This window comes from Arachis duranensis, chromosome 8 (genome assembly GCF_000817695.3).
Source record: "Arachis duranensis cultivar V14167 chromosome 8, aradu.V14167.gnm2.J7QH, whole genome shotgun sequence".
NCBI lineage: Eukaryota > Viridiplantae > Streptophyta > Magnoliopsida > Fabales > Fabaceae > Arachis > Arachis duranensis.
In genome coordinates this window covers 46,526,453-46,538,257 of record NC_029779.3, presented here as the reverse complement: position 1 = coordinate 46,538,257, position 11,805 = coordinate 46,526,453, and the positions used below count along the sequence as shown (strand labels likewise).

The following is an 11,805-nucleotide window of genomic DNA, read 5'->3' as shown; positions in this document are numbered from 1 at the left end:
CATTGAAGAAGACACAATACCAGAGGCTTCTGGAAAAACTCATCTACTTATCACACACTAGGCTTGACATAGCCTATGCATTTAGTATGGTTAGTCAATTCATGCATGATCCAAGAGAGAGATATTTGCCGGCATGATTATTCAGTACTTGAAAGCCTCTCTAGGGAAAGGATTGCTATTCAAAAAGGAAGGGATTTTATCCATAAAAGTATATTCTGATACTGACTACGCAGGAACAATTATTGATAGGAGATCGACCTTAGGATATTACATATTATTAGGTGGAAACTTGATGACATAGAGGAGCAAGAAGCAAAATGTAGTTGCAAAATTAAGTGCAGAGACGGAATTTAGAGCCATGGTCCAAAGGATTTGCGAATTATTATGGATGAAGATCATACTCGATGACCCCAAAGTAAAGTATGAAGCTCCTATAGAACTAGTTTGTGATAATAAGTTTGCCATTAGTATTGCACACAATCCAGTTCAACATGACCGAACAAAACATGTAGAAATAGACCGACATTTCATTAAGGAGAAATTGGACAATAGTCTTATAGTCACCAAGTACATCCCTTCAAAATTCCAATTGACAGATATGTTCACTAAGGTAGCGTTTGGTGGAGAGACAGAGACAGAAAGACTGAAACTGAGAGACAGTAGACAAAGATTGAAATAAATCTTAATATTCTGTTTGGTGTAAAATAGGAGACAAGAATTGAAACAAGAATAAAACTCTAATTTAATTTACACAAAAGGTAAAATTAAAATTAATTAATTGAAATGAAAGTATTTTAGGTATAAAATGTTATTAAAGTTTCAGTTTCCATCTCTAAAAATTTCAGTCCCCTGTGTCCCTACTTTCTGGAGGTACTGAAATATTGAAATTTTAGAGACAGAGACAAAAATTTTATTACCAGTCTCTGAACCAACAAACACGACATTGAATCTCAGTCTCTCAGTCTCTGTCTCAGTACCTCAAAACAAACGCTACCTAAAGGACTTCTTACAGAGCACTTCAAAAACCTTACTTGTAAGTTGGGAATAATAGATATACATTCACCAGCTTGAGAGACCGATTTGGTAGTACAAATTTGTTTATATTAGAATAGATTTGGTATTAGTATGATTTGTTTATATTATAACAGATTTGATATAGGTTTGTTTTGAATAATTTTTATTACTTATTATTTTCTTTCCTTAATTAGGTTGTAAATAATTTTTATATTTTATATGTAATTACTCTCTACGAAAAAATAATTCAAGAAAAATATTCAAAATATTCTTTTCAAGTGTATCAAAATTAAAATCTTAACTGTATATCCACTCAAATTTTTTTCTACTTCACTAAGAAGTTTTATTTTGATTTTTGATTTTGCGTTAATTATTGTTGAACCACCTTAACGATTCAATTAACTAAACAGTGTAACACCTTGATCAACTTGCTTCAGCTCTCTTCTTCTTCTTCTTCTTCTTCTTTCTTCTTCTTCTATTAAAGAACACTCAGACTCTGCTCCAAATCTTCAATAATATCTTCTTCAACATCTCAAACAATAAAAAATGAAGCTTTGTTTCTTTCTCTGTCTGCTTTGTTCATTCACATTTCTTGCTTTGGGTTCCAATGTCAGCTACGATGGTCGCTCCCTCATCATTGATGGCCAAAGGAAGCTTCTTCTCTCTGCTTCCATTCACTACCCCAGAAGTGTTCCCGCTGTCAGTAACTCACACATTCAACATTCTAACTCTAAAGTTTCTAACTTTGCTTTTTGATTCAACATTCTAACTCTAAATTGGAGAGTGAAAACATTTTATTTTTCAATGTAAAAAAAAATCCTTTTTTATAGTCAAAACCACATTCTTCAAGGAATAAGCTTTGTGGGTTTTTTCTTTTATTTATTTATTTATTTATTTTTTGGGTTAGTTATTGAAAAGGGATCTTATGTTAGTTACTACTTTTGCTTATTTGCTAGAATTCGGAGGGAACTAATATGAATGCAGCTTTTTAGAGTGTCTTTCAATGTCAGTTTATGCACATTCAGTGTTTATTGATCTGTAGTTGAATTGAACTCTGTTTGTTATTATATATGATTCAGCATTTTTTTTTCTTTTTTTGAACTTGTGATGAGTAATTTCAGTACTTTGTGTATGTGACATACTGTGATTGTGGCAGATGTGGCCAAGTCTTGTTCAAACAGCTAAGGAAGGAGGGATAGATGTCATAGAAACCTATGTTTTCTGGAACGGTCATGAGCTTTCTCCAGGAAATGTGAGTAAGATGATGAAGTAACTTAGATAGTTAGATGCATTATTACTTGTTAGCATGGTTATCAAACTCGGTGAACTCGATGAGGTTAAGCAAACTTGAATCAGAGAACTCGACTCGTAAATTTGACTGATGATCGAAACAGTTAAACTGGTGTACCTGTAGAAGTTTACAAGTTAGTTAACTCGAGAGTTTGATAACCTTGATTGTTAGCTGCAACATACTCTTAAAGAGTCCTATAGCTTATACTGAGATTGAAGAAAATTTGAGACTTTCTTTTCTCCTCTCTTATGATGAAATGTTAGTATTACTTTGGAGGACGATTCGATCTAGTCAAGTTTGTGAAGATTGTCCAGCAGGCTGGAATGTACTTGATTCTTCGGATAGGGCCGTTTGTTGCAGCGGAATGGAATTACGGGTAAGTAACGACTGTTTTTCACTACTGTTTTGTAGCAATATGAAAAATGGAACTAAACAAAAGCTGTATTTTACAGTGGTGTACCGGTATGGTTGCATTATATTCCGGGCACAGTGTTCCGGACATACAATCAGCCTTTTATGGTATGTGAGAATGACCTTCAATTGTAACTCAAAATTCTGTATTCATTTATTTAATTGTAGCACACAAAAAAAAAATTGTGATCTCTTTAACATAGTTAGCTTTTTCTTGGGGTTTAGTCTCATATGCAGAACTTTACAACATACATAGTGAATCTTATGAAACAAGAGAAGCTTTTCGCGTCGCAAGGGGGTCCTATCATCTTATCTCAGGCAAGTATAGCCATAAACACTTTGATTTGTTTTCAATGGTTTGTATTCTACTTTGTACATATATAATCCAATGACTCAATTTAGAATCTTCACAATATTGCAGATAGAAAATGAGTACGGATACTATGAAAATTTTTATAAGGAGGACGGTAAGAAGTATGCAATGTGGGCTGCAAAGATGGCTGTTGCTCAGAATACCGGTGTCCCGTGGATAATGTGCCAGCAATGGGATGCTCCAGATCCTGTGGTATGACTATAAATTTGTAAAATCAACCTGGATTCATGTTGCTTGTTGCAAGAAGATATTCAAAGTTACCAATCATAAATAATAAATGCGACACTATATAATGTATATGTTATCTTGAATCAATATGTTGCAGCCGATGCAATTCAGCTTTCTTGTACTGCACAATTCTTAGATTTTTGTTATTTATATGAATATAAGTTTTCTCTTTTTTGTATTTCTATAGTGCTAGTCACATTTAAGTTACACCGACTGTTCACAATTCTTTTGCAGATAGATACCTGTAACTCATTCTATTGTGACCAATTTAAACCTACTTCTCCAAATAGGCCAAAAATTTGGACCGAGAACTGGCCTGGATGGTATGCTGGATCCATTTTTAACTTGCTCCTTGTAGTCCATTATTCATGTTTTTGCATAAAAGTTGTACATTTTACCATGTCATAGTGACATGTATTTATCATGAGTAATTTATTTATTGAGTAAATTCAGATGTACAAATTTTTTATTTTTGACAATTATGTATCAAATCAAAGTGAGAATTAGTGCAGCTACTAAAATAGATATGTATGCCAAAATTTTCAGTTAATTATTATATAAATAATACTTCATGGATTTTAAGTTATCATCTTCTGCTAAAGATGAGACGATTCATGGTCATTTTCAATTTTTGATTATGTTGCCTGTAGAATTTATTTAGAACAAAACTGTGAGGATATTTTTCTTTTTTATCCTTATTTTATCTTGAGTTAGAAGAGTTGAAGTTGTGCATACATTTATAACTTTCTTTTGATCTTGCAAAAGGGGAAAGTATTTCATGTTTAATGACCTGTGTTGTGGTCTTCTACTAATTTAAGGTTCAAAACTTTTGGTGGAAGAAATCCTCACCGGCCAGCTGAAGATGTGGCATATGCAGTTGCTCGTTTCTTCCAGAAAGGTGGAAGTGTGCAAAACTACTACATGGTATTACCATTAAAATATCTTGCATCTAAATGCTATGCCATATACTTTATTTTTCTCTAATATTGGTTTTATTTATCTCAATCATGTTTACTAGTATCATGGAGGAACAAATTTTGGGCGCACAGCAGGTGGTCCATTCATTACTACAAGTTATGACTACGATGCCCCGATAGATGAGTACGGTAAGTCAGCGAAATTTTGAAGTTTGTGTAAGGTTGTTTGGACATATTTTTGCAGGGTTACCTAGATTCCCAAAATGGGGACATCTTAAGGAGCTTCACAGAGCTATCAAGTTATGTGAGCGTGTATTGCTTAATGGCAAATCAGTTAATATCACCCTTGGTCCTTCTGTGGAGGTACTTCCCTTCCTTTAAGCATTTACACTTGGTTATGTTTTCGAGTAGACGCTCAATAATGAAGGTGAAAAGAAAGGAGAACTATAGAGGATCTTTTACCATGGCCATTATTTTCTGTCTTCATTTGCTTATTCAAATTATTTAATCATAATCTGAGGTTGCATTTCTTTGTTTATTTGTTTTTGCTCTCACATTCCTTTTTCCATGTTGTATTTGATTTTGATGGTACTTAATAGTGTATTCATATGGAATTATAAGCCATTATGTGGTTACCACTGTACTAGGCCGATGTCTATACCGATGAATCAGGAGCATGTGCTGCCTTTATTGCAAACATTGACGATAAAAATGATAGGACGGTGGAGTTTCGCAATATGTCATATCACCTGCCGGCGTGGTCGGTTAGCATCCTTCCTGATTGCAAGAATGTAGTCTTTAACACGGCAAAGGTATGTTATTTCTGTTCCTTCATCCCACCGACATCATTCCTTAACGAAGTAGCCTTGTTTTGTCTGTGTTCACAAACTTCTGCATAAAGAACTCGGTTCAGAGTTGATGCATTGCTCATAGTTTCAGTGATGTTTTCAGAAGTGTCCTTAAAAGTAGAACATTTTGCAAGTTCATCAATGATAATAGAATTGTGCATACACTGAGACACATTATATCAATCTTATGATTATCTTTTCTTAAACCTTGGTGTATATGTATGCCAATATGACTGAAATAGAATAATGTAAAAGATTTTAATGTATTGATCTTATTATGTATTTCCTTTTCTATTCTGCACACTTAGCCATGAAATCTTCAACAGGTTTCTACTCAGACACATGTAGTTTCGATGATTGATGAGAATTTGCAGCAATCAGATAAAGGTGCAGTGGCTTTCAAATGGGATGTATTGAAGGAGAATGCAGGGATCTGGGGGGAGGCAGACTTTGTTAAAACCGGTTTTGTCGACCTTATAAATACCACCAAAGATACCACTGATTATCTGTGGCACACAACAAGGTACTGAAAGGATTAAGGGTACTGAGTTGTTTTCGGAACACCTAGGAATTTCTACCAAAATATGTTGGAATCATGGAAGTCAATAACTTATTATTAAATGTTTTATAAGATCTGCTTTTGCTTCTTCTTCTGGTAATGTTGGAGAGTTTCGGTTTCAATACATGTTAATAAAATTGATGAATACCACTACCAAGACATTATATTTTATGAATTCAATTTGGTTCTCTTTTAAAGCATAGGTGGGTTTGCATGTTCATAATATTGTCTATAGTTGCATGCTGCTTCGTTTCACACACTCATCTATCTATAATGTAAAATGCTCAGACATGTATAAATGAATTGAAATGTACTAGTAAAGTAAGTTGCCTTGTCGATTACGGCTAACTTTTGTGTTTATGGCAGTATATATGTTGGTGAACATGAAGGGTTCCTAAAGAATGGAAGCAAACCAGTTCTTCTAATAAATTCCACTGGTCATGCTCTCCATGCATTCGTGAATCAGGAGTACCAAGGTTACTCTCTGATAAATCTAATAATTATGAAGGTATTTGGAATTAAATTTAAATGGAATCTCAGAGTTTAAACCATTTTCTTGTTTCAGGTACCGGAACTGGAAATGGTACACATTCGCCATTCTTTTTCAAGAATCCTATTCCTCTGAGGGCAGGGAAGAATGAGATTGCTTTATTATGCTTGACCGTTGGCTTACCGGTGAGTTGCTTGCTCCTTATGAGATTCCTTAATTACCCTGATGCTTGGAATTCAGTGGCAAAAAATGTCAATAGAAATTTGAAAAGCTCTGTTGAATGATTTGTTGTCATTCCCACTAATTGACTTGAGTTCTTGCCATGATTTTCTGATGTTTTAGACTGCTGGACCATTTTACGACTTCGTCGGAGCAGGACTAATAAGTGTAAAGATTAAGGGATTCAACAATGGGACAGTAGACTTGTCTTCTAGTGCCTGGAGTTACAAGGTATTTTTGCTCTTACATTATCCGATTATCAATCATTTGTAGAAACAGAGAGTATGGTATCAAAAATAAAAATTTCTATTACCCTTTTGTCCTACTTCTACATTTCTTGCTTTGCCAGATCGGAGTACAAGGAGAACAACTGAAGTTATACCAGGGAGACGGGTCGAGTAGTGTGAAATGGACAACCACATCCAAACCACCTAAAGGGCAGGCATTAACATGGTACAAGGTAGCCAAGTTTCTTTATTTTTGGCATTAACTATGGAAACTGTCATTTTTTTATTTAATGTTGTGTTTTTCAGTTAGTATTCTAATCACTTGGTCATGCAGGCCGTCGTGGATGCTCCGTCCGGGGATGAACCAATTGGATTGGATATGTTGCATATGGGAAAGGGTCTAGCTTGGTTAAATGGAGAAGAAATTGGAAGATATTGGTCTCGGAATAGCGAGTTCGAGGAAAAAGACTGCGTACAAGAATGTGATTACAGAGGCAAATTCCTCCCTGACAAATGTGACACTGATTGTGGAAAGCCTACACAGAAATGGTAACACTATATGCATTAGTAAGGTTCACAAATCCAAGGGTACATTACACCAACTTTTGCTATGGTAAACGATATTACATATGACACCTCTTGATTAGTACAAACATGATAAGAACATGTCAACACGACAAATCGAGGGATGTCATGTTTAATATTATCCCCTATCTAGGTAGAGGTTGATGTAATTTACCCCAGATTTAAATGCACTGTTTTTTTTCCCTTTGATTTCATAACTAAAAGTGGATGGAAGAGTTCTGTGGAAACCTTCACAAGTATGAGATATATTCCAAGAAAATACTAACATAAGTTGTGAAGAAAAGAAACTAGAAACTAGAAAGCATTCATGATTCACCATAACTATAAAAACTATGTATGTATCATTCTCTTTAGGTATCATGTTCCAAGGTCTTGGTTCAAGCCATCCGGGAACATTCTTGTTATTTTCGAGGAGAAAGGCGGAGATCCAACAAAGATTAAGTTCCTTAGGCGTAAAGTAACCGGCGCATGTGCCAATGTTGCCGAGGATTACCCTTCTATTGGACTTGATTCTCAGGGTGAAGATAAAATCAACAAGAACACTCCTTTTGCCCGTTTAACATGCCCCGGAAACACAATTATATCCTCAGTGAAATTTGCTAGCTTTGGAACCCCTACTGGAAAATGTGGATCTTACCTTTTGGGAAGTTGCCATGATCCTAATAGTAGCACAGTTGTTGAAAAGGTATGCATTTTTCGCAACTTATTTCGCATCGCATTCGATATATTCTTAAAAGATTTTGTGATTGATTCATTACAATGTTGATCCTTATATGATTCACTGCTGCAGGCATGCCTAAACAAAAACAATTGCGTCGTAAAACTAACCAAAGAGAATTTCAAGAACAATCTGTGTCCTGGTTCATCAAGGAAACTTGCAGTGGAAGCTATTTGCAGCTGATCAATTCCAAGACAAGAAGAGTTGATTGGAATTTGGAACACTGCTTTTTACACAATTTATTTATTTTTACCAGCTTAGCTACACAAAGAAGCAGAAGCATTTTTTCTTGTATTAATATTAAATATAAACATATGGCAGGGAAATATCCATTATTGTATTTTCTTAGCATCCATGAGGGTCTGAAACTGCACATTTTGATTAACCAGTAATGTGAGAGGAGTTCAGTCCTTTAGGGTGTGCCTATATGTTAGTGTTATTTTGCAATTGAATTGATTTGTAGAACATGATAGTGTGAGACCAACAAGTAGAAGCTTAAATCTTAAAATGTGGTTGCATTATCTATTCATATGATGATGATGTTGATGCAAATCGTTTTCATAGGATTTAGAATTCTCCCATTAAGATCTAACATTGTAAATATACATGGAACAAACTTTTAACTTTTAATCAGTGAATATTAGTAATTTAGAATTTAAGATGATCAAAGTAATTAAAAAAAATTAATTACCTAATATTACCCAAACTAATTTTGGTGAACGTTTTGAATACTATACAATTTTTATCTGGGAAAAACCACAAGAAATTATTAAATAATAATAATAAATAATAATTTATACCTATAGAGTATAATATAAGTGGTAATTGCTTGGGTCACTTGAGTAGGATTGACAGTATTATTGACTCAATCTGTTCGGATAGAATTGACAATTTAACCCGCAACGAATTAAGTTGAAAATAGAACGGTTGAGTTATGGGTAGGATTGGATATGAGTTTAGTCTTAACTTTATTCGATCTATTCGTATCTGTATCTATTATAGTATGTAATTTAAAAATTATTATACATATATATTGAAGTTGATGAAGATTGAATTGACATCTTCTATCTTTTATAATTTTAACATGAATTTTATTATGATGTTGTTACTTTTAACTTTAATATATAAAATTTTAGAATGCAGATAGGATTAAAATAAAAAATTTTTTAACCCATAAATAAAATTAAATTAAATTTAAAAGAGAATTTAAATTTACAAATAAAATTATGACAAGTCTAAATCTTTCTCTATTCTACTCATTTTCAATCCTACGCTTAAAACATCAGATTGTCAACTTTGAGACTATGGATACTTGATTTATTTGTATATTTGGTCTTTTTCAAGCGACATGCATGCCAATGAATAATAGCTCAAATAGTATAGTCTTTCCATACTCAATTAAGAGGTTGCGAATTCGAATCTTTTATCTTTGGTGAAAAAAAAAGTGACGTGCATGTTTAGAATAGCAATTTTGTTAGATAACTAACTAGAAATGCTAGTTATCTATACATTTTCTAGGAGAAATATACATATAAAGATAATTGAATCCATCCATTTTTTTTCTTTTTCATTTATAAGATTTGAATCTAATATCATTTATTATAACTTAAAATCTTAAATAACTTACCAACTCAATCATTTTAATTTCACATTATATATTTTAAAATTATAACATTAAAAAGAAAATGGATTAAGTAGCTAGAAACATCCAAATTGCAAGAAGTGAACACACTTCATCATGAGTAGGCAAGTGTCATGCATGCAACATTACACGTTACAACGTTACCTTATGTCTCTTATTATTCCAAGGACCGTACACCACTCTTCTCTCCCAATCAACACTCACCAATACTAACGGCAATGCTTCATTCTTGAATCATCTTCTTCTCTTTCTCTTCTCTTCACTTCTCTTCTGACGATTTAATTTTCTGTTTCCAGTTTTGATTCTCTATTGGCCTATTGGGTATGTTTTATTTTTATATATATTGTTATTGCACTTAGCTATATATATATATACCTGCATTTAATTGATTTATATTTATATTTTATAGTCTTAATTAATTACATGTGATGATTGATGATGATGAAGCCAGAAATATCAAAATTGAATTGTTAGTTCTGTCAAATAACATGCATTATTGTGATTATATCTTTAATTTATGTCATGTCACAATCAGAAACACAGTTTTTGTAATCTGATTATAAGTTAAGTCAGATTTTAATGATAACAAAAATTCAAACTGTATATATCACTGGCATCCTTCTACCTGTTTGTGAAAATGCCTCTTTTTAAATTTTTTTTCCCCAGATTTTTGTGTCAAGGAACATAGGACTAACCAACCTCGTACAAATCAAATCAACATTTGTGGCATAATCAAGCAAAAAAGAAAGAAAAAATGTCAGGTGTGTCTCTAGCTACCGCTCCTACAGTAGTGTCAGAACAAAAAGTGGCTACAACAGAAGGAACAAGCACAAACCAGAAAACTCCTGCAAAACCTTCTGGGGGCATAATGGGGTCATTGAGAATGATAGAACTTCAACTTGTTGCATTCATATTAGTTTTCTCAGCAAGTGGACTTGTTCCAATTCTTGATCTTATCTTCCCTGCATTTTCAACTCTATACATATTAGCACTCTCACAATTTGCATTCCCATCACATGAATCTTCATCATCATCATCATCATTTCAGCAAGAGATCTTTAAGGGTAGCAAGTTGTTTAGGATGTATGTGATTGTTGGAACAGCAGTGGGTTTGTTCTTGCCATTGGCTTATGTTCTTGGTGGATTTGCAAGAGGGGATGAGCATGCTGTGAGGTCAGCAACACCACATTTGTTCTTGTTGTCATGTCAGATTCTCACTGAGAATGTTATTAGTGGATTGTCTTTGTTTTCACCTCCGGTGAGGGCGCTGGTGCCCATGATTTACACTGTCAGGAGGATCTTTGTTGATGTTGATTGGATTCATGATGTTTGGCTTAACAAGACTTTGTCTGCAACTGCAAGCCTTCAGGTAATTTGATTTGCTCCATAGTTTCTTTGATAGATAGGACTTTTAGGATCCAACGATTGAAACAATGTTTAACTCTATTTTTGTCATACAACATTAATATATAAGGTGTCATGTTGGCTAGAATATTTAGTGTCATATTTCTTATACCTTTGTTTAAGGTGTAATATCACTCTAAAGTTCAAGGGAAAGTGGTGTATATTTTTATAAAACAAAAGGGTATCATGCGTGATATCTTAATTTTAACAGAAACGAACCGACGTATAAAGAGTCTCACTGTAGACCTGATACGTGATCAGGCTCAATGACGTCATTCGATCCATGTAACCAACCCAGCCTAGTAGGATAAGACTTTGTTGTTGTTGTTGTTGTTGTTGTTGTTGTTATAATGGAAATGAACCGTTAGCTTGTTGATCATTGGTTTTCGATATCCTAGTTGTGCTTATCCATTTATTGCATCCACAAAAGAACACACTAGATTCTAGTTGATTATTTCAGAATTTTGACAAAAATGCACATGAATAGAATATCTGATACTGTACCGACTCGGTTTGCATTCTATCTAATGATTAAGATTAACTCTCACTTCATATGTACAAGTAACATTTTCCATTTTTGATATGTTAGCAAATATATGTGGAAATGAATTTGAAAAACTGTTGAATAATGCAGGACATAATATGGTATTGGTTTGGGAAGGGTCTTGCAGTGGCAAACTTGGGATATTTCTCCATGAATCTGTTTTTTTTCTTGATACCAAGGTTCCTTCCCAGAGCTTTTGAGAAGTATTTGCAACAGAAGGGAGAGATTTATGCCAAGTCAGCAGAGGAAAAGAGGTCTTCACCAATCACCAAATCCCAATCTTCAGAGAAGAAGACAGAATAAACATAACTCGGTTTTGAAACAGATATAGCATT

At 33.8% G+C, this 11,805-nt stretch overlaps 2 protein-coding genes across 2 annotated transcripts; both read left to right on the top strand.

The window, feature by feature from the left end:
* Window positions 1-1,460: 1,460 nt before the first annotated feature.
* On the top strand, window positions 1,461-8,327 carry LOC107463201 (beta-galactosidase 10). Its single transcript, XM_016081943.3, has 19 exons — window positions 1,461-1,713; window positions 2,171-2,266; window positions 2,569-2,681; window positions 2,758-2,824; window positions 2,942-3,034; window positions 3,138-3,281; window positions 3,552-3,640; window positions 4,136-4,241; window positions 4,336-4,423; window positions 4,479-4,597; window positions 4,882-5,046; window positions 5,409-5,605; window positions 6,008-6,117; window positions 6,207-6,316; window positions 6,474-6,581; window positions 6,700-6,810; window positions 6,912-7,126; window positions 7,517-7,847; window positions 7,953-8,327. The coding sequence occupies exons 1-19, from the start codon at window positions 1,561-1,563 to the stop codon at window positions 8,061-8,063; spliced, it is 2,526 nt and encodes an 841-aa protein (XP_015937429.1). The 5' UTR covers window positions 1,461-1,560; the 3' UTR covers window positions 8,064-8,327.
* A 1,172-nt stretch (window positions 8,328-9,499) lies between these two features.
* LOC107463203 (uncharacterized) lies at window positions 9,500-11,805 on the top strand (the record flags this gene model as incomplete). Its single annotated transcript, XM_016081944.3, is given in 3 exon segments — window positions 9,500-9,843; window positions 10,189-10,891; window positions 11,561-11,805. Coding segments are annotated over 2 exon segments (828 nt in total). The 5' UTR covers window positions 9,500-9,843; window positions 10,189-10,276.

What these genes read in the sequence shown, in the direction of transcription:
- LOC107463201 (XM_016081943.3), top strand. Translation starts at nt 1,561, where the DNA reads ATGAAGCTTTGTTTCTTTCTCTGTCTGCTTTGTTCATTCACATTTCTT. An exon ending in CGTGAATCAGGAGTACCAAG is followed by an intron (nt 6,118 to 6,206) that starts GTTACTCTCTGA and finishes TTCTTGTTTCAG; the next exon opens with GTACCGGAACTGGAAATGGT. An exon ending in GTAGCACAGTTGTTGAAAAG is followed by an intron (nt 7,848 to 7,952) that starts GTATGCATTTTT and finishes TCACTGCTGCAG; the next exon opens with GCATGCCTAAACAAAAACAA.